The sequence below is a fragment of the Ambystoma mexicanum genome, chromosome 8 (genome assembly GCF_040938575.1).
Source record: "Ambystoma mexicanum isolate Mex_15411 chromosome 8, UKY_AmexF1_1, whole genome shotgun sequence".
Lineage (NCBI taxonomy): Eukaryota > Metazoa > Chordata > Amphibia > Caudata > Ambystomatidae > Ambystoma > Ambystoma mexicanum.
In genome coordinates, this window is record NC_090929.1 from 840,725,243 (window position 1) to 840,749,096 (window position 23,854).

General features: G+C 43.5%; 1 protein-coding gene across 1 annotated transcript in view; it reads right to left on the reverse strand.

Moving 5' to 3' along the window:
• CDH23 (cadherin related 23) overlaps window positions 1-23,854 on the reverse strand; it is a 3,939,560-nt gene that overhangs the window by 1,303,664 nt on the left and 2,612,042 nt on the right. The window contains exon 26 of the mRNA XM_069610726.1: window positions 14,911-15,024. Coding sequence (XP_069466827.1) covers window positions 14,911-15,024 — 114 coding nt within the window. The remainder of the gene's footprint in view (window positions 1-14,910; window positions 15,025-23,854) is intronic.

Sequence of the window (23,854 nt, forward strand, 5' to 3'; positions counted from 1 at the left end):
TCAATAATGCTACAGAGTAGCTCCAGCAGAACCTTCCTTCTGAAAGTGGGAACCTTGAACTACTGCAAGACTGAGTTGGGGATAGAGGCGGTCGCATGCCAGGCGATGCAGGCTCATTTATATTCCTGAGACTGGTACAAGGAGAACAATTGAGGGAGGGAATATTGTATGGGGCTGGTGGGGTTGGGGCAGAATCTGTCACATTGTGGGTGTGCTTTACTACGCCTTTTCCATGTCTGATGGCAATTAGATGTGCACCACTGAGTTGGATAATATTAAACGGAGAGATGCCATGGAATGCATGTACTTCTGATTGGCCAGCAGCAGAGTCAATGAATAGTTAGGCACATTTGATGGGGTTCCTAACTCAATCATTTTTCCATCTGATGGAAATCAATGACTTCAGTTGAAGTGAATGATATCAAATGGGGATTCTTGCATATTGGGTGTGCCTAACTCAGTCTTTTATCATTGCCGGTGGGGGGTGGAGGGGAGGTGACACAGGCCTGCATATTCTTAATTACGATGATTTAATTTCATTACCTCTTACAAATCATATTACATTAGGGTAGTAACACCTAGAGGCTTTTAACCCCGGGGAAAGGGTAGGTAAGGGTTGGGTGTTCTGGCTCCACCTTTATTGCTTCTTAATGTAATGGAACTAGTGCAACTGACATACAGAATGTCAAAAAGGGAGCATTCAGGAGTGACAGGTCATGAAGGCTGGGGCAGAGCCAGTCACACATCACATGTTCCTGGGCTGTCTTATAAAATGATGACCATTGTAGTAAATAATTTCAAATAGGGTGACATAGTTAAAAGCTAACATGGCTGGCACATAGTGGGCTACATGTCTGGTGTTAATATTTCATCATCATGAGAGTGTTAACATGTGCATTGATAACGTTGGCAGTATTAAATGGAGCATTAGCATGAAAGACATGTTTGTTTGAAAGGCTGGCAAGGTTAGGAGATTCTGATCATACAAGGGCTCCAATCATGCTATACATCACATTATGCCAGCACTGTGTTTGCACCCCAGTTCTCTACAGGAACGAGCTTAGGGTTTTTGATAATTCAGATGACACCATCTCTGCTTGGTTATTCAATGATTCTGATAATACTTGTGATTTTACTTTGTGACTACCCCTATCACACAGGACTCGGATTATGCAGCATTGAAATTGTGCTAGAGTTGCAACTATGGCAGGAATCGATTTTAATAGGACTCTGATAATCCCAGGACAGTGTTCCGATAAGACCAGTGCGCCTTTTATGCAGGTACACCTGTGCTTAATTTGTAGGTCTGTATGCCAGGGCTCAGCCCAGGCATTTATTTATGAGCCCTAACACTTATTGTCTCAGACTCACTATAATCTTAGGTGGTGATAGTCAGTGCATCCATCAACCACAATGAGCAGGTGTGAGCCCCAATATTTCGAACCTGTGGGGAGCAGCTGTGGGTGGTTGCAGCAGTGGTGGGGAACTGCCCACCTGCAGTGTCACGTGAATGCTAGAGATGTGGCCCCTGGCACTTATTATTTCACAAATTAAGCACTAAGGTACACTGTTCATGCAGTAGGTACATCCAGGCATGGGTGCTGGGTGTTCTTGTTATCCGACTGTGCCAGTTCTCCATGCAGTGGCTCTGTTTATGCCACGGTCCGGATTATTACACGCTTGCTGGACAGCAGTGTGTTACCTGTACGCGTTGTTATTTGAAGTTAAGTACTGATCGTGGCTGCAGGATACACGAGTTCTAGTCCCAGGTTCCCGACATGTTCAACATGTTTGATCCTGGACAAGGCTCTTAATTTCCCTCTGAATAATCACTGCCCTAGTGTGCCACACTTTGGAGTTTTACGACACTGACAAACCCCAGTTATTGCTATAAGGGTTTATATCGCCATGTCCAAAATAGACTACGCCAATAGCCTATACCTAGGCATGCCTGAACGACTCTTAAAAAAACTTCAATGCATTCAAAACAAGGCAGCCAGACTACTTCTGAAACTACCCCGAAGAGAACACACCGCACCAGAGCTGAAAACACTACATTGGCTACAATAAAACAACAAATAAAATTCGAAACAATGTGCATTACGCACAGAGCAGTACACAACGAATGTCGCTGAGTTCCTAAGAGACAAACTGCGCCTACATCAACCAACAACAACGCTCAGATCAAGCATGGACATCCGCCTGGAAACGAAACCCTACAACAAAAGAAAACTTGGAGGATCCTCCTTCTCTCACCAACCCCCGAAAACCTGTAACTACCTTCCAAAGTACATACGTAACACAAGAAACCACCTATTATTCAGGAAACTACTGAAAACCTGGCTCTTCATGTCATAACTAGAAAGACCGGCCACAGGGGCACACACACAACTAAAAAGTCAATGAAAAGTAGAAAGACCCTGATACACACCGATCAATCAATGGGGAAAAACCCAAGGTAAATATCCCATGACATACTAAACAACCAAACGGGAGACAGCTGCAATACGACCAAAGACCGTAAACATAGCAAGACAAAGACAGAAACACTGGGAAGAATCATCAAGAGGACCATGACCTTAAATTATAACCATCCCCAACAGCGCTAAGGACGAAATATAGAGAGGGAAAGGAAGCACTGCACCATGAGCCCCAATCCAGTGGTTGAGAAACATAATGTTTCATCACTACACACTTTCCACCAATACACAACAGGAAGACCAATGCCCCACCAGACAAAACTACAACTAAACAGCCCCAAGGATGTTCACCCCACGGAAACCAAAGAACCAACAGAAAGATAGTCAGGACAGAAGGAAACTAACAACTGAATACACAGGCTCACCAAGATGGATGCACAAGACGCCACATCAACACCACTCCGACCCTGAATCATTCAAAGCCTCAACCGACCAGTGTCACACTAGATAACCTGGGAATAGATGTTCCCTACCCAGTCCCACACCCAAAGATAAGGTTCAGACGCATCTACCAATCCAAACAATACTCACTATGACACAGCTGGATCAGTGCAGCACCACCAAAGCGAGTTGGCCCAAGAGGAACCAGCAACAACCCAGCTCAGAGGTATACAACTGTAACGGAACCATAAGTACCTGAATCAGGATAGTGACCCCACTAACACAACCCTCAATCCTCTGCATACTTAACCCACACAAAGCCACACAAACATCTCTCTCCCAGCAATCCGCACACACTTTACCACACCGCATCAACAACACATAAACATCACCCGCAGCACTCGAGGCCCCGCCTGATCCAATACAGGGCACCAAAGCCCAGCGCTCGGTGTATATCGAGCTGAAGCTGCCAACAGCACACCACTTCTCCCACTCTCCTTCTCCCCTCCTCCCGACTAACCCTACCCCTCCTTCCTGTTTACAGATCCGCCAGAGCGCCTGGGGACCAATTCCGTTGGTGACGGTGAGCTATACAAGTACCTTTAACATAACATAACACAACACAACATAATATAACATAACAATAACTTGACAATAACATTTTCGAAAATATCAAAGCTCCCTGCTTTTATCGTTCATTTTGGATTGTACATGGTGTTCTTGTTAATTGTCTTATTTCACTACATGGAAGGTAAATTAGTCACCATGCTTTTTCCTTGACTCTCCATTATAAACGCTTTCAAACGTTGGCCTGCGTGGCAAAAGGCATTTATTTAACAATAATGTATACTAACACAAGAAGGCTGTTCTTCAAAGCGATTATGGCTGGAGTTTCATGAACAAGTGGACATGGAAATATTTTCAAACTAGCCTGAAACCCTCTACAGAAAATGTGGGGATTCTCCCAAAAGAAAACTTGGGGAAATTGTCGCAATAGTGAATTTTATAGCACATTTGTCCGTATGTGTGGATTGAATGGCAGTGAGGTGAAAGTGTGGCAAAGTGTGCAGTCTGGCAGCTCAGGAGACGATGCACTCTCTACTTTGTGTCGGAAATCTTTTGCAAGATTGGAGTTCTACTACTCTGTGTAAGCTGCAGACTAATACCAACCCATGGCACGGAACGTGAGTTGGGCATTGAGGTGAAAGTGTGGCAAAGTGTGCGCTCTGGCAGCCTGAGAGACTCTGCACTCTACACTTTGTATGTGAAATTGTTCGCAGGATTGGAGCTCTACTACTCTGCCTAAGCTGTTGACTAATACCGGCCCATACTGCGGAGCACGCACGGGACAGTGAGGTGAAAGTGTTGCAAAGTGTGCAGTCTGGCAGTCTGGTGGACCGGAGGCTGGCAGCTGATTAACATATAAAGTACTATTCACTCCCCTTCCTTGTTGTTCATTGAGGTATGTTGACAGTTGAAAGGTTTGCCGCCACCTATGGTGTACGGCCTGAGGGGTCAGAAGAGGCTAATGGAGCACAGCATGCCATTCACTAGTAAGGAGGCTGCTAGTAAGGCTTGCAGCATTATTCCAAAGACGGCGACAACTAAAAGTGGAGATTTTTAATGCCACAATCTAACAACAGCATGTGACGTAAGAACAATGGCTGGGGTGGTGGCAGGGGTGGAAAGGAATGCAGGACGTAGCCCCAAATCTATATCCACACAAGGTGTGTATATTACTCCACTGGGTGCAATGGCTCAGTCGGAGGATGTTTTGGGTGCACAATGTAAACCAATCCAACATTTGGATCACTAGGACTCGTTCTCGTCCTGCTCATGGGAGCATGTCGACCCAGAGGATTTGTTTTTCTTGACAGCATATTGACCATATCTCTGATGTGTTCATATTGGTGCCAGTCATCTTCATCGAGCTTATGAAGAGGGTACACCTCTTGCTGTACTTGCGTCCATCCCCCTCTCGAGCGTAGGATGGTCGGGTGGATGTACCCCTGCATCGAATGCCACCGAAAGTCACAGTGGAGTCTTCCATGATTCTATTTGAGAAATCAATGCACAAGGCTGGCCCATTGAGTTTTGACACTCCATGTTGCAATTTACAGCTATTTGATCAGGTTCCCGGAAATTTGCCGGGAAATGTCTCTCAACCACGGCCCATAATGAATCTACGCAACCAAACTATTGATGTGCTTTCTTTCCCGGTGCTGTCACATATGGTCAAAGGCCATGGTATTATGCACTATGAAATCCGCAAAGTAGAACTTTAATGGAAAAAGAGGAGGTCAAAGAGGCCTGCCTTTTAGACCGCTTTAGAAGAGCAGCCAACTGCCCCTGCAGGAAGTTCCGCCCCCTTACTACCTGTATGCTGGTAGCTTGAAATTGTGCCATGCTTGACACCAGCAGTTGTGACTATTCTGAGTCAAGTCTTCGAGAATAGGTATCCACTAAGAAAACCCTATCAGATGTATCCCAGAAGAGATGACAATCTCTTGGAGGAGATCTCTGAAGTAATATGAAAAAGGAGAAAGAAAGGTTGGTGATGTCACAAGAAACGAGAGTGATGCACTGAGAAGACTGACTAAAGAAGAGAATGTATGGACCTTATAGAAACTGATAACGAAGTAAAGAATCGAATACGTTTTTATGTGGGAAATGAAGATTGCATGTGTGAAGAGCACTTTGGAAAATGCAAATCGTTCAATAACTGTACAGATGCAGCGACGCAGGTAGACTAAGTAATCATAGAAGCTGGCTATGCGTAGTGAATAGACTGCAGGTGAAGCCGCCATTATATAGAAGCTGGACATCAGTGTCACAATTCTAGTGAGTCCAAACCATGAAGAGAAGGGCTAAAAGCTGTGTCGCTGCAGAGAATTAACTGGAAGCATGGAAGAAACGAGAAGGACAGTCTGGCCTGATGTCAAGAGTTAAGTCAGCCAAAGACTGGTTATCTTTTCTTGAAGGCAGAGAATGTGAGAAGATGATTCATCCCTTGTTAAGGTGCAACAAAAGAACACTATGAGTACCAAGTTTTATTAATTCAAGACAATTAAATGCTGCAAAATGGGCCAAATTGCATTGTCCGGTCATGTGAGCCCAGAATGGAAACAGAGTTGGGCACTCAGTCCTAGAACTGTAATAAGCATGTGCTCATATTCCCTTATATTCCCAGAGATGAGAATACATTGCAAGGCCAAGTTTAAAGACAATCTTCATGGCAGGAGGCATGGGTGATGAGAGACGATCAGCTAATTGGGTGGGGAGGTACAGTCCAGTGTACCCCCTGGCACCTGGGTCTGAGCTCACGTGCTGCTAAGTGAACTGAATGTTACATGAGGGCACGAGCGTGCCAACCAATAGTAGAGGGACATATAACAAAGGGCCTTATAGTTCGAGAGCTAATGGAGTACCGTCTTTCTAATAACTGTTGAAGATGACTTGCAATAGGGGTGGGCATGAGTTGTCCACCTGACTGTAGAGACCTAATCACAACCTGACCCCTTATAGAAAGTATACTTAGATATTCCCTTTAAGCCAATGACAATCCTCCATAGGTTTTTCTTATTTGCCATGTAGTATGACGTCATGTATGACAAGTTTTTACTATAAGTGTTGTTTTTTTATGAAATGCTTTGAGAGAATGCTGTGCAATGTCCGTTAATAAAACAGCAAAAGGATTTTGCCATCTTCCTGAGTTGGTCTGATTATTGGTGGATAGAGTTATTCTGTTTCCCATCCACCTGCAGGACACGCTACCTAACTAAGGGCTTAAAGCTCACCGCCAACCAGCATGCCTTTGTAATAGGTTGCACATGGCTCCATCCAAGTCGACTCACACCTTGCCATTTGAAGGGACTGAAATGGTGCTTCTGAATGGCCCGAGAGGTAATGTGTCTTCCTTGCTGGATTATGCTTCCCATGGAATAACAGGTCTCCTTTGTGAGGAGGGTTTAGAAATTTCAACACCTGATGAAAGGTCTTTGCCTGAGTTGAGCCCAGAAGCAGTGACTGTTATTACCTATGATAAAACGAGCAAAAATATATAAAGAAGAAGAAATCGAAAAACCTGAAAAACAACCCTAAATAATGTGCTAAGGGTTCTAGAAAATTCCTTCACTCCTTGAAAGCACGCATGGGTCCCAGAATCCCAGAGGAAGATGACAAGTAGTTGCCAGTTTTAACATCCAAACTTTCTCCTGCTTCATCAAGTCATGCACCTAATGTGGAGATGATGCTTCCCTCGATACAGGTCCAGGTTGATCCAAAGGTCCCCAATTTGTATTCCAAATCAACCAAAAAAAGGCACAAGTCGCTAGTTAAATTCAATGGTTCAATTACAAGCTTTTTGCAACCAAATCCTTTGCTATCAGTAAATAGCCCCTTGGACATAAGTCTGCTCACTACTTACTCAGATGGGTCAGACGATGAGTTGGACAGTTTCATGGGTCATATAAACAAGGATTTCCATGGTGACCCACGTCCCATTCCGTCAACTGCTCCAATGCCACTTGCAACCAATATTGGTTTATCGTTTTTAGCCCCAAGGTCAAAAGGTTTTGTCCCTGCTCTACAACAGCAGATGCCAGCATACAATCTGTTCACAGTGTTTGATACAGTGGAGGCTAAAAGAAAAAAGTCTGTGCCACAGATACGTTCATCCACCAACAATTATGGTACAAAGGATATTCAACCAGAGGGTATTTTAAAACAGACATTTAAGCTACCTAAGATGATGGTCCTGGTCCCTGAGACTCAGTTGCACAATGACCAACTTGATGGGGCCAAAAGTGGGGAAGAAGTGTCATATTTATACCTTGAGCGTGTATATAATGTTAAAGGTATGCACCCTTTAAATAGACAGTATGTCCTCACCTTTTTTGGGGAAGTTCCAAGGCTCAAATCCATTACAACGAAGGATTTGGCCCAGGTGGAATTCAACAATAATTTATGAGTACAGGTGGTAAGGCTCGTTTTTTTCTCAGAACTTGTAAAAGACACTGTATGTTGGAAGCTCCACTTTTTAAGAAATTGGTCATTGTTCAACTCAGCTGAATCTCTGAGGCAGATTGAAAACATAGACACATTGGCAAGTAAATATGTGCCAATTCCTCGAGATCCTCTTATAATTAACGTAAAATTGAGTGTGTCTCAGGGGCAAGATGAAACTGCAAAGCCTATTGTCGAAAGATAAGAGTCCTATGATTGGGCGTTTATTTTAAATTCCCTTCACGAGCAGGGGAAGGTTAAACACAGCGATAATTCAAGTCCACTTGTAAAGCTTGTCTCGTGGAACACGCAAGGATTTCAACATCTTGCATTAGATTACGATTTATGGTCCACTTGTTATTTAGTTTGTTTACAAGAGATATGGCTGCTCGACACTCCGGTGTTGAGCGGGTTCGAGATTTGCTTTGAACCTGCCAGATGGGGTACTAGAGGTCCACCTTATGGGGGACTCCTATGTTCGGTACGGTTGGGTTCTAGTATCACAGTGGAAAATCTTTTACTTGGCAGGACTGACATTTTTGGTGTAAATTTAAAGTGGTTGGACACAATGTCCTCTGCTGAAAGGGTCTGTATTCTAACGAATGTCTATTACATCCCCCTTGCCACTGATGTATTAGTGTTTCTCGGGGCTATCACAGGCACGCTGAAGAGTTATCCACCAGACGAAGGTACAAACTTTATCTTGGTAGGAGAATTCAAGAATGAATGTTTAGATCTATGTCACTACAATATAGATGGCACACGGAAGGTTTCAGTGGCTCTATGAGATAGAGGGAGAATTATTAGAGCAGTTTTGGATGAATGGGGAATAATTGTACAAAATGGTAATTTGCCGGGAGATAGTGCCCCCCATTGAACATGGTCCAGCATATCTGCTAAATCTACTGTGGACTACTTTTTTGTTTCAAGTGACATGGTAGGTGCCTGTGGAATGTTGGAAGCCATCGACCAAGAGGGGAGCAACCATTGTCAAGAGATTGTAACCTTAGCTTGGCACAGTAGAACAGGGCCAAAGGCTGTAGCTGAGCTACAAATTGAAGTATGAGAGAGAGACCACGCTGTCATATGGCGTCCGATGATGACAGCAAGGTTTAACTCTCAGATTGAAGCTCACTGAAGATGCGGACGGTTTACAGCTGGGCCTAAATGCACGATCTAACAACCATGTGTATTGTCATACATTTGACAAATGCATAGAACAGAAGAAAAAGTAGCTCCGGAAGCATGTAAGGGCAGCCATGAAGTGGGGTCTGGCCAGTATCCGCGATGTTAAAAAGTCGAAACAGACTAATGCTAACTAGGGCCAGAGACATCCATTATATCAGATAATTATGCAGAGGCCATGCTAAATTGCTTACGGACAAGTAAGGGCTCATCATTCTGGTCTGTATTGAAATCGAGTGCCCTTCAATGTTTTATGCAAGCCCAATTAATCTCTGGAGTAGAATGGGAGCCCTATTTGAAGTTTTACTCTAATAATGAGAGGAAAATTAAGGATCCATAAACCCTGTTGCACCATCTAACATGGGTCCCTCGTGGGGCATTCTTGATATTGACTTATATGATATACAATCTGCTATTGCTAAGGCAAAAATCTCACCTTAAAGTCAGACCCTATACTATGGGCAAAAGTTATTTTCAATCTCTTTCAGAATATTCTTTCCACCCTCGTGGTGGAAGTCAATTGATATATTAATTTTCTAAGAATGGGGTCATATCTCTTACAAAATGTTCTCCACTTTTATTCTAAGAAGGCTTAACTCCTGGTTAAGCCAATCTAAGTGCTTATCATTATTACCAATCAGGGTTTAAGAGCGGTAACAATACTTCACTCAATTGTCTTGTGATCAATCTTCTGGCCAAACAAGTTGCACTCGCAAAAAAGGCATCTCTATTTGTCTTTTTTTTTAGATATCAGCAAAGCCTTTGATTGCATTATAAGAGCATGTATAAGAACACGTCGCTGGGATGAAATGGGAGAACAGGGCTGTCCCGAGGCCCTGCTAAATATGGTTGTAATGCTTCATTCAGACACAAAACTGAAGGTGAGACTTGACCAGTGTGGTACTGTTTCGGTGTGGATCGCAAGTCAACAAGGCTCACGCCACGGTTGAATGCGAGTCCCCTTTCTTTTCAATGTTTACATTTCAGACATGAGTAGGTGTTTACAGGATGTGCGTGCTAATCTCCCGAAATTGGGAACCATGCCTATTCACTATTTACTATATCAGGATGACATCGTTCGTTTTGATTACACGCCAGTTGCGCTCCACCGGTCCCTTACAGCGGTTAATGACTTTTGTCAGAACCTAGACTTGGAATTAAATATTACAAAGTAAAACATTCTGATTATGAATCCCGCCCTGGAAGGCTATACATAAAACAATTGGAGTGTTTAACTAGTTTTAAATACCTGGGGGTTCAGTTTCTTGGTAAGGGGACAAGAGTTGGTCGTAATTCTGCCTTAAAATCCGCTGTGGTGAGCTGTCCACTCCATGGGATCCTTCTCCCGCCCAGGTACAATGGGGAAAAGACTTAGGTATGCCCATCACTGACAAGAGATGGACCAAAATGTGCAGACAAGCCAATTGCACAACAGCTGCGCCCCAATATCGCCACCAGGCTTTCAAATTGATCCACAGATGGCATTACCCCCCACAGAGGGTAGCCAGTATGAGGAAGGGATATGACCCACATTGCTGGAAATGAGGGAATATGTGCATATGTGGTGGAAATGTCATGTGGTACAAACCTATTGGAGTGAGTTTCTGTCCAGGATAAAGGAGGTGGATGGAATTGATAGGACCATATCCCCTTGGTTAATGTTGTTTGGCATTGAAGTAGAGGAAGGCACGAAAGTAACAAATGACCACATGCTACAGGTCATGCTGGTTGCTGCCAGATGTTGTTGGGCCCAATATTGGATGGCCGCCCGATCCCCAGGGGAAAGGGAATGGGTTATTAAACTCCGCGCAATATATGATATGGAATTCCTGACCCATCTAATCGATGAATCTAAAACTAATATTGAGGGGTTATGGCTTCCCTTCTTCGACAAATATGGGAGAGCGGTTTGGGGACTATAGAACACTTGAAACAGAGCACTGAGCTTGACTACTGACCTCAGAGGAGCCCACTCCAAAGAATGGAGGGGCTTGCCGAGATGAAGGACTCATTGTTGGAGGGCGGGGCCCTACGTCTTGAGCTCATACATGAGGGCTACCCATTGTTTGCAAAGTATTATAACACACTGTGTTGGACCTTTGACCTAAATGTTATTCCAGGATCCATGGCGGGGAAGAGGGAGGGGGTTATAAGGGGGGAGGGGAGGGCAGACAGGTTGTGATTTTGTTTGAGCATATTTTTGTGGTTGTCTTGTTGTTCTAGTGTTGTCATAACCCAAAACTTCAATAAAACTGAATTTTCAACAACAAAACAAATCTGCTCAGTGGTGTAATTTGCAGCCAAATTACGGTTATTAGATAGGAAACACGGTTGCTTCTCTCCTAGCCCAGTCCTAAGGTCTATAATCAGAAGATAGTTCGGAGAGTACTAAATGGTGCAGAGACTTTGGAGTACGGATTGGACTGGGCTAAGTTTGAATCCAAACTACGGAAAAGGGTCTTGGGGCTGCCAATAGGTACTCCTTTCGTGGTGATTAAACACAAACCTGGACTCATTTCCCTGCAAGCACGTACAGACTGGCGGCTCGTACAGTTATTTAGAGGCCTCCTTAGGCCACCTGATGATACTTTGTTTATTAAGCTAAATGAACTCTGGTGAAATGATTCATGTAAGATCCTCTCTGTGTGGGTGGACACTTGTTTAACAACTTTATCCAAGATCGAATCTACAGAGGATGAACTATTGTACTCACCGCACAAAGTAAAGAGAAACTTCTTTGAAAACGATTGGATCCATGATAGATAAATATTGGCTTCTTATAAGCTATTGGACCATAATATCCTGCAGCCACACCTTTTAAGACATCCATCCAAGAAATGCAGGGATCTGCTTTTCAGAGAGAATCTCTTGCCCACAAAGGACGTTTTAGGTGGGCGAGTGAAAATTCCCAAACAAGATAGACTATGCCGCTTTTGCAAGGAGGTCAGTGAGTCATTCAAACATTACCATGTTGAATGCATGGCCCTGGCGGATGTACGATTTCAGGAATTTGGCAATGACACGATAACAGTGAGGCTCATTCGTGGGAGTGGATGTGCTTTTGCCTTTTATCTGTACCCGTGGATGGACTTTGCTTAGCAGCAGTGCGTTTGCTAAGATGATTAGCTGATGGTCTGGGGTGGGGGAGGGGTGATGGTGTGTTTTGAATTACAGATGCATTTGTGGAAAACTGTTTGATATATTTGCACGGACACTTTTTTGTGTGTCTTTTTATCTAGAATTGTATATGTATTCTATTGCTATGTGGTCTCTTTTTATACAGTGAGTATTTAGTGCTATTCATTGTGGTAAATATGTGAAAAGTTTATGTTATTTAGTACAATGTCGTCTGTTATGAAACTGCAACACACAATACATAAATACAAATATTTAAAGTTAACAACAAAACATGACACATACCATTTGGGAAGAGTGAGGAATAACATACTGCAAACTTTATAACACATTTTTTAGCTCAAAGGAATGTGGGGACGAGTAGAGATGCGGAAAGGAGAGGGAGGGGATAATGGGAGAGGCAGTAAAAGTAGCAGAAAACCTGAGTACCCACACAGAATTGGCCCACGGTGCAGAAGCCCACCAGGACATCTCCAGAGTTCCCCATTGGGCAATCGACCTCTGAAAGTGGCTTAAAATGGCCTACAGGTTTAGCAAAGCTACATCTGCAACCTGCTCTTAACTACATTTTCAAGCTGAAATAATGTATGTGCTGCTTTGTATTTAGAAACAAAAAGAATAACATATCTTGTAGACCATCTTCGTCTCATGTGTTTTTAGAAATGTATTGTTTTATTGTAAAGTATAACGCACCACGGGCAAAATGGTACACTTCAGGGTACAAAAAGAGGCGAGTTGCAGAAAAAGATGGCAATAAGTGGGGTGCACTGGCGTGAAGGAGAAGCTTTCACAGCAGGGCCAAGTTTGTTGTCCTGGAACAAGATATGATGGGCCGTAACTGCTTGGTTTTGAGTTTCCAGAGCTCAATATTCAACTCTTTTTGACAATATACCCAATAATCCCTGATTTATCCAGCTAACACCCCATTTGGTCTTTTTGTATTCCTGGCTTTCAAGATTGGTAAGGACTGAAGGGCTTAGCTCACCTTGTAGCCTGCATGTGGTATTGCTTTCAGACTATTTGATCAGGAATACTTCAGCACAGATTGAAGGAACCATATTCTTGTCAAACTAGAAATTATATCGTGCCTCCTATTGCTATGAATATATGCATATTGGCCTACGCCAAGCTGCTAACAAGATGCTTATAAACTACATGTGAATAAACTCGCATTGCAAGGTCCTGACCTTAGAAACCATGTAAACTGTCATTTTGGGTCAAGCCGCCATTTTAGGTTTTCTTGCTCTATAAAGTCACCATGTGAGCTAAAATGGTAGCCTATGTTATTCAGAACAGAACTCGATTGTCATGACCTCTGTACAGCTAATGTATAACTTGCCTGCAGGCCACTTGTTAGGGTCATGAGCTGAGACCTTGTCCTTCTGCTGACCTGTGTGCAATGGATTACCTGTATCACCGAAACTGATCTATAATTGAATGAGAACACCTGCTTAACTATATTGTATAAATTAAGTCCCGCATTGTAATGTTAGGCCTAGAGCATACATTATTACCATTTCTTCTTGTTAATGTATAAACCTAAGATGAACTAGATTTGACCTGGCAAGGGACCCTAGATCAGTAACTTATTTATGGAATGGTTAACCTAAGGAAAGGCTGGAGAACAGGCTGGAGAAATGTATAAAAGCCTGACTGTTTCAATGAATATTTGCACTCACTGAGCACACCGAACCACGCCAGAGTTCGCTGTGTTGTACTGAGGGTCGATAGCTATCTGAATTTTGTTCTGTTCTTTTGTAACTGGATTCAGTATAAAATAAAGTACTTTGTATGTTCCTTTGTAACCTGTGTTTGGTGTGTTTCCTTTTTGGTTACCCTGCCTCATATTATTTCCTTGTTTTCACATTCTGAGGGAATTCATAGCTTGACTGCATGAACAAAGCATTTGCCCAAACGTTGCCCTGCATAGACATAGTCAACAAAACGATTGCCCAACAGCACATATAAAAACACAGAAAGTTCTCTAAAATAGTGGTGAGTCCTGGCACTTTTTATTTATTTGTATTTCTAGAGTGCACTATAGCCCATAGGCATTGAGGCGCTATAGCAGTGCTTAAAGAAGGCTCGCTCAAGGGATACAGTGAAGCCGCCCAGGTAGATAGACTTAATAAGGTGCAATGCATAGTATAGGGTTACATACAGGCATAGAGCATGGTACATTGCATGGAACGCGGTTGCAGAATACAGAGAAAGTAGCACAGAGCACACATGTATACCATACAGTTGCATGCGATCTGGTGGCAGTGAAACCAGTGCTGAAATCCAAAGTTAGAAACAGTGCGTTTACATGGAGCCAGATTCAGGGCAGCACCCAGTGGTGTAGACGGGACAATCATGTCATCCTCCTGCCGTCCCTACCTCTGATTGGACTCCGGTCTATTGTTGGTCAGTTTCAAAACTTTAATTATGTGGGCTATTAAATCGCCTTGTTTCCACATTCCCTGCCAACCACCTTCACTAACTGGTAAGAAATAACCTACGCCAACTGGCATGGCCTTACTTGATGGGTCTTGCTCTCTTATTGTGAATACGGACAGTGAGCATTGGTTTGAGATGAGGGGGGTAAGGACATTTCGGCAGACTCTGCATCCTCAATCTTTGCTAGATATTGCCCTTTACTGAAAGTTTAATTCACAATAATGTACTGAATCACCCAGAAAACATATAACTTAATTAATGGAAGAAACCAAAAGTCCAAACTTACCAATCGCTTCCATTATGAGCCGATAAAAGGCCATTGTCTCTCGGTCAAGGTTTACTACAGTCCTGACCACACCATCTCGAAAGCCAACACTGAATCTCCCATCCTGGTTCCCTCCTGTAGGAAGAAAACATACAATGATAAAGTGGTGACTGAAAGTGGGCAAGGTATAAAGAACTAAAGAAAGAAAAAAAAAGAAAAAGCAACAAAGCACACTGACAAAATACACAGAATCAAGATAACCATGTAGAAAGATAGGAGAAGAGTGTAGTCACCCATTCGGGGTGACTCACACAAAACACATTGAGTGCGCAAGTCACCCTGAGTGGGATGGGTATGCCCAAAAGTGGTTCCCGCGCCTGCTAGGCCTAGAAGCACAAGCTACTCATCCCACTGAGGAGGCACAAGAAGGCCGAAACATAATTTGGGGATGCTTGTGGTCTTGAGCAGAAGGGATGTGACCAAGCAGTTCGGGATGGACTGCCCCTTTTGGGGTTGGACCAAGCCTGATTTGCAAATGGCCTTCTACCTCTCTGTAATGGCTTGGCAGGCAAAGAAGGATGGTCTGGAGGGTTGCCCAGAGCAATGCCAGAGGTCAGTATTAATTCCAAACCTTCCAGCAAACAACACTTTTGTTTTGCGCTTTTTAATGAACGGAACCTCACCATCCACACTAAACTATCAGTTGCTTCTACCCCGTCACCAACTGCCCAGCCCCTGCCCCCAACATGCACCCTCTTCAGTTGCTTCTCTGCAATCTCTGTTGCAGAGTTCTCAAGGCTTCTCTCCTATAGCTACCCCTCAGGATCCCGGGGAGAACCTTGCCCCCCTGCCCTCCTCGAAATAATTCTCTCCTCCACCTCGCCCAATGTATAACCAACCACTCATTAACAGCTGGGATCTTCCTTACAGCTTAAAAAACCTCTCACGCCAAACCACTACTAAAAAAGCCCTCTTTTCATCCCCTGCCCCTTCAGTTACTGCCCCATCTCTAACATTCGCTTCATAGCTAAACTACTAGATCACATGGCATACTCTCAGCTCAGCTAAGTCTCTTTGCTGAATCCCACGGCCTCCTTGACCCTGTCCAGTATGGATTCAGACTGCTCCATGGAACTGAATTCTCCCTTGTCTCTATCTGGGATGCCCTGAAAAGGACATCAGAATCTGAGGGCGCAACTCACCCATTCTCCTCAACCTCTCAGCAGCCTTCAACACAATCAACCACTCCATCCTTGCAGACTCTTTGACCTAGGCATCATGGATTCTGCCCTCAGATGGATCTCCTCTTTCCTCTCCGACTGCTATCAAATCATCTTTATCCATCCTTTCTCCTCGGCCCCTCGCCCAGTCCCCCACAGAGTCCCTCAGGGAGCTTGCCCCTCCCCTCTCCACCTCAACCTCTACCTTTTGCCCCTCCCCATGCTAGTCCATTCCAACATTCTCACCTGTTACAACTATGCTGATGATACTCAGATCATCTTCAAGATTACCAACTCCCCTCTCCTCAACTCACCAAGACCTGGCATCCTGCCTCTCAAACATTGACCTCTGGATGATTAAGAACGACCTATTCCTCAACCCCAGAAAAAACGAAAGCCTAATCTGCATCAAAACAGCTTTCTTTCCCCAACCAATCCCTTGGCCGCCTTCAATATGACCCGCACCCACTGCATCCCCTTCAGTTAAAAACCTAGGATGCACTTTCAGCTCGTATTTGACCCTCTACCATCACATCAATGCAGTTTCCAGATCATGCACCTTCCACCTCTGCATGCTCAAGTGGATTTACACTGCCTGCAATCTTGGGCATCATCCTTGTGCGCCTAGACTACTCTATCTCCCTTTATCTCGGCACGCCTGCATATCAACTCAGAAAGCTCCAACGGATCCAAAACCTTGCAGCGAGGCTCCTGCTCACACTCTCCCCTAGAGAACACATCTCGCCTGCACTCAGGCTACTTCACTGGCTGCCCATCAGCCAACAGCCTCATTCAAAGCCAAGTGCATTACCCACAGTGCCATCCACAAGAAAGGCCCTGAATTTCTCCAAGCAAGCTCACACGCTACCTCCCCACCCGAATCCTCAGATCAGGCTCTGCACACCTCCTTGTAGTCCCTACTTTCAAGTTCTCCAGACTAGGAAGTGCCTGTTTCTCTGTCCTTGCACCCACCTTCTGGAACTCCCTCCCCCTCTCACTTCATCTCATAGAGGATCATCTGACCTTTAGGAAAGCACTCAAAACCGGGCTGTTCCCTCCCACATCCTGATCCCCCTCCCCCTGCCTACTCGCCTACCACTCGCCCACTAGCTTCATCCAGCAGTCACTACCTCCCTGAACACCCCCCCCCACATATCCCCCTCTCAGGTACCTGCCTCATCTCTCCTTCTTCTTCTGTGCTCTGCCACCTCAACCCACTCTTTGGGTGCCACCAGCCGAATACGGAAGACTCTAGAAGTTATTCCAGTAACTTGCACATGATTAGAATCCTGTCAGTGGGCCAGGTATTGCACTCATACGGACTCAGAGGGTAGGCAATGCATCACACCTAAACTGCACCTTAGGAATAACACTCAGATCTTCCGTGCGGAGGACAATGGGGTACATTGGATCCCTCATTCGTAGTTGGCCCTGTATGTTAATTGCAAAGCACATGAGGGTGGGCCATGCCGCCGTAAGAAAACATGAAAGGTGGGCCTTGTTCATACATGAAGGAACTAGGGATGGCAATTCATCAATCTATGATTCTAGCAGAGGGTGAGTATTATGTATTCATTTAGCACCCATATCATCTGTTAAACGTAGCTCTGCTCTTTGTACACAGATTGAACCCAGGATGTAGACATTGTTGTTTGTACAGCTATTTGTAACTTAACAGAAGGCAGTCTCATTCCACACACTCTGCACTCACATATAACACAAAAAATACTGCACAAAACCTCTGCCATAAGAATGAAGCTAGCTTTAACTACAAAAATTCGAACTGTAACTTCTGACATATTTCTCCTTAAGCACACCCCACCCTTTTAGTTCACAGTTTACCTCCTCTGCACCCATCCACACGCCATTCAGACATGGGTGACTAGCAGGCTCTTGGCCACCCTCAAATAACTTTAATGGCTGGAATGCACACATGCATAATAGCACATCCCAACCTCTCCCACATTTGGGCTCTGCTCCCGCTGAGGACATTCAACCAACAGCACACCGGGACCATAATTATGGTGAAAAGTGCTATACAAATGACAAGATGAATGAATGAATCGATGAATTCATTCAAAACTACACTATTTGGTTTTCATCTTAAATTGAACTGTTGCTCAGTGAAAGTCTACACTACCGAAGCTTACTGGCAAAGTTAAATTGCATATTACAGTGTATCCATTCAATGTCGAGTCTAATTATTATGATTGTTCTGTATTTCACTGCAGGTCTACAATAATCGCTGATTACTAATAATAAACCCAATAAACTACTGAAGAGTGCATGTTTAAAGGGCCCTTTCCTATGCCTATCATTAGTCACAGACTAACATGAGTAAACAAACAATAACATACACTGGATTGACACATTTTTGGGTTCAACTAGATTAAAGTTCAAAGCTATTATACTGTAATTAAATCTTGCCCAAAAAAACATACACAATGTCTAACTTGTGACACAGCACAACTATTACAAACAAATCGACATGTTGGACAGACTCATAAGAGTTCTAGACGCCCTAGCCCAAGGGAAACGAGAGCCTACGCCCCATGGTGTAAGGAGCGTGCTTAGGCCCCAGGCACAAGGTGGGTCCAGACTTGCCCTTATCTTCATGGGGTACCCAAATTGGCAACGGGCGAGCAAGAATCAAGAGATGTCCTCCTAAATAAAAGCCTCCATTGGTTTGCGGACCATAAGTGCTTGCAACCTTGTTTCTAGGGAAGCCAGGGCGGGTTGCTGCAGAGTTCCCAGCAAGGACAAGAACTCCAAAGACACAGTTTAACTGGCCTTTTGGGACTGGAGAATGGCCAATGGCGTCCTGGGAAAAAGTGGTGGGTTGGTTGGACGCCCAGGAGCGGGATACAAATCAGTCTGCATTGTTACCCTCTACGTAACGGTCCAACTAGATTCAACATGAGGTTTTTCCCCCCTAACTAGTGGTAACCTTACTCCTTTGCGACGTGGGCTGATGGGCCCTGAAGTGGATGGGCTCATGGAGCTGGTGATTCCCTGAATGGGGCTGGGCTTTTCAATTATCTTTTTTCTTTTCCCCACAAAGTGTCACTTGATGTGCAGTATTATGTTGGGTTTATATTGTATAATATTTTGTGATAGGCTGTACTTTGATGGCCTCAAGGCCGAATAAAGTTATTGTGATGACAAACCCATGACACACAGCATAACTTATAATAGAACTATTCACAGAGTTCCATCATTCTTTCATACCGACTCCAAATCATATAGTGAAAAGGGTCTACTTTAATAAAGCATTCTGCCTATCTTTGCCAATGAGCTACATTAGCACATGGAAATGGTTATGGCTACCTCTCAGTCAATCAAAATGTTTAGAATTCAGTCAATAACTACTGGTATTGACTGCATCCTGAAAGTTATGTCTTCAAAATCAGACAGGGAAACAACAATGCAGTTTCCTGGCAAGATGTCTTTCAACAAGACACTCGCTCTCCTGGAGGACTTTCTTTCTGGTTGCAACCTCATATTTTTCACTCGAAAGAGAAAGCTAAAACATTGGAAAAGGCTTTTACTTACTAATAAAGAAAACGCTTACTTTCACATGACACCTAAGGCATGCTCATGTTAAACCTGTTAATTTCAAACAAGTTTGTAATTAAAATGCACATCTAAAAAATACAAACTAAAATCACAATGACTGTACTATTTCCATTTGTCTATTTACTTCACCTAGCATTAAAGTGACATGTTTTACTTCAACACCAAAACTCAAAAACATATATTACTACTGCACAATGTGCTAATAGCCTTCTAGACCTCGGGAGAGGTTATTATTGCTTGGCATAATGATCCTTCCCCAACTTGTTGGCAGGTCATTATCCCACAATAAAGACCCTTCCCTTGTTCTTTAAGGCTATATTGGTCCACATGAGTTTTTAATCCCAAGGCAGAATAACAAACTTTACACCTAAATTACTCAACCCAACCTTTACAAATAAACCAACATGCAATTTAAAGAGTTACTATCTACTGTTATAAGTCATAGTGAAACCTACACTCCCCTCATTAAATGATCTAACATCGGGGCTGATTCACAAAACCTTTATAGGTGTAGGCTCAATGGATGCCTAGAAAGATATGTAACTTTCACAAACACAAGCTACGTGTGAGTCACAAAAGTGTATACCCCGGATTCATAAAATTATGTCTGTTTTTTCTATGGAAATATAACTTGGAGCCCATTCCACATTCTGGCATAATTTGCATAAGGATGCAGGGAAATAGCACACACAACTGATACGGGCAATGCAGTCAATAGTATGTAATATGTATGCCAAGTAATGTGGTTGTGTTAAGTGGTTTGTTTCTTGAAAAGGAGCACTCACGCTCAAACACGGAACGTTGACAGTATACACACAAAGTTCCTACTATATGCAAAGACTCTTCTCTTGCTTACATTTCATCAAGATACCCTTGGTGTAAGAAGTGTGAAGCTTACAATGCTGCCTTACACATTAGTGGGATATGTAGAGACATTGGAAATATTGCTAGATATCCACTTAAACCCACTTAAGTGGCTGCTATTTGTGAGTCTGCCACAATGTGTTAGCTTTTTGTAAGTCATTCCTTGATTCACTCTTTTTCAGCTGGAAGTTACAACAGACCCTTGTCTTAACTTAGCCAGGTGTACCTTTCACCTGGAATTGGTGTTGTGAATTAGTTGCATAAGGTTTAAACGTATTCAATTAAGTCTAATAAGTAATCTAACATGCAGATACACCTTTACAACTCAGTCTAGGGCCCTCATTGCGACCCAGGCAGTATGTGTTTAACGGCACCAGTAAAGGTGCGGGCACCTTTAAACCGATACCACCCTATTACAAGGTCCCCTTGCGGGACCCGCTCTGGACGTCTGGTTTTACCAGATGTCCTTAGTGGGTCCCGCAAGGGGACCAGGGAGCTAACAATGGGCCTGTTATTGACGGGCCGGTTGTTAGCTCCTTCCCCATTCCCATTGATCTCTATGGGGGCTCGAATGGGAATGGGGATGGTCCGGGTCTGGGTTCCCTGAATGGGGAAATATCGAGCCCTCCAAAGTCAGAATGGCACTGTATTTCCCCATTCAGGGACCACGGACCCGGACCCAAGTTTGGAGGAAGCCATGCTCTTATTAAGGGCATGGCTTCCTCCAAACTCGTAATGAGGCCCTAGGTCTAAAAAGTAAAGTAATATATAGTTGAAATGTTTACAATACATAAATAAATTAAGTCAAAATCGTACTAGTTCGCTAATGGCTGTTCTAACCTTTACTGTCAGTCATAACTCTCAAGGGTAAATTAGCACACCGTTTCAAAATATTTCACCAATGCAGCTCCTATAAGTACACTGGTGTTGCATGTGGTTCAAAACATTAAAAGGGTGATTAACAAAGAAGTTACCTTGAAAAACTAATATATAAAACTAGTCTTTATTTTTAAACAAGGGTCATTGAATGACTGGTTAATTAGAGGTTGAGACCTAAAGAAGGCTTTGTTTAGTGTTTAGAGGACTGTTACATCATGAAGATATTGGGTGAGGTGACAAGTCTGACAATCATCTCAGAGTCAAAGCAGAGGATCTTAAATACTCGTAGCTTCAAAAGATATCCAGTGTAGAGATCTAGACAAAGGGCCACTTGAGTCCCAATTGGACACTCTAAAACTCCTAATCTTAGAAGCCTTTAAAGAAGGAGGCGGAGATGAAGGGACAGATAAAATGAGACTGATAGCCTATTTATTGATTTGATCAGTGATGAGCAAACCAACCTTACTACAGGACTGTTGTCTGTCAATCCTCCCCTCCCTCCCTTGAAATGTGTTAGTGTCAGGTTCCTGTCATTTTGTACTGATTAATCAATTAATTTTATTCTTTGGATGGTTGTTGGTTAGGCCTTAACTCTGGTTATTCAGAGTGTTGGATCTTTCCCTGGCCAAGATGGAGTTCTGAACCATGCATCTTGATTGGTCAGGGTAAGGTTCTTGGTCAGTTGTTGAAGATTCTCTTTCATTGTCTTCAGCACAGCTATGGAAGCCAGTTTTCTGGAGCTCCTGTTTACTAGGACTAGTTTCAGAGAGAAGAACTTGGAAGAAGATTTCCACAGAAGGAACTCTGCAGCTCAAGCAAAAAGTATTTTAGAAGAAGTAGTGCAGCAGTGTCTATAGGAAGAAGCGAATTGCTTGTCTTTTAATCTTTACATATGTACAGTTGTGAAAACAGATTATTCTAAATAAATGACTTTAGTTTAAAAAAATTAAAGAGTGTATTTCTTTGATGTAAGATATGATATATCTGTTTCCACCTTTATTTCACTGTTTTGGATTCATGAGGCTCTAGCAGAAACAATACTAAGCTGTCTAGTGTATTACCGTTCTATTTCGTTTCCATTGAATATCAGTTAATGAGGCTATCTACCAACTTTGTGGTGTTGTTATTCCTCTAAGCTCCAGCAGAGGACATTTCAGGTAAAGTGAGATCAAGTTATTAGTAAACTTTGGAAGAAGAGAAGGGAGTGTTTGAAATAACCAAGCATGTCTTTGTTCTTTCTCGCCCACCTGCAGATTTCCATGAGAATAGAAGTTTGAAATCTGACTTTTTTATTTTATCCACTTCTCCTTTCCCTCAGAGGTGTTCTGGGCTCAGCTGTTTAAAAACCTAGTTGTGTGTGTCATGCAGTTATGGGTCTGCAAGGATCAGCAGCACCCACAGACAGTCCCTGACCTCACCTGACAGTCAGCCAGAGATCAAATAAAGTAGCTCATAGTCTTTGGGGTTTAAGTGCCTTAGTACTTCTTTCCTTATTCTATTAGGTGGCAATCTGTATCTGGTATCATGCTTGCCAGGATGACAATCTCCTCTGAGGGCCACTCCACCACCTCTGAAATGAAAGACCCTGGGATTGTGTGCCAGTCCTCCAAACTATGCTGAACTTGGTGAGGACCATTGCGGCCCGAGAACTATCAAGTCCAGTAGCTCCTATGCATTTGTGAGACACTTTTAGTCAGCACTTGGTCCTCCTAGCAGCCAGAGGGCCTGTGGAATGCAGGAGGCATCTCTTTCATGGATCGGAGGATCAAAATACTTAACCTGGAATGTTCTTTCTACTGGATGTTCCTCCCACAGATTCTTCATCTTTGATATACCGATATCGAACTTGCAGCTTCGGAAATCTTTTTGGCGGCAGAGGATGCAGTGCAGCATTGAGTCGATGTTCCTCAATGGTATCCATCCCTGTACTTGGACATGATGCCAATGATGGTATAAATAACACACACTGCACCCGTTGCCTCTGTTCTAGTATTTCCCTCGTTCTGCACAGCCAACTTGAGGATTATATAACCCACATGGGCATTGAAAGAGAGAAGTATATTAAACTCTCACCCACAGTCAGAGGGTTATGCTGGGAGGGCAATGTGGAATCCGTGGGAGGAGCATCCAGTGGGAAGAACATTACCAGGGGTGAGTAATTTGTTCTTCTAATGGATTGTGTCCTCCTATGGACTCCTCATCTTTGATAGACCCCCATAGCGGTTTTGTAAATGGAGTTTGGATTAGTGTATTTTGTTCTACTGATTTAAATGTGTTCAGACAATAATGCTTTGAAAAGGTGTGTATTGAAGACCAAGTTGCTGCATTACAAATGTTCTGCACCGATACACCTACTTGCAGGGCCGTAGTGGTTGCCACTCCACCAGTGGATTGTGCCCTTAGATTTTCTGGGACATCTTTTCCAG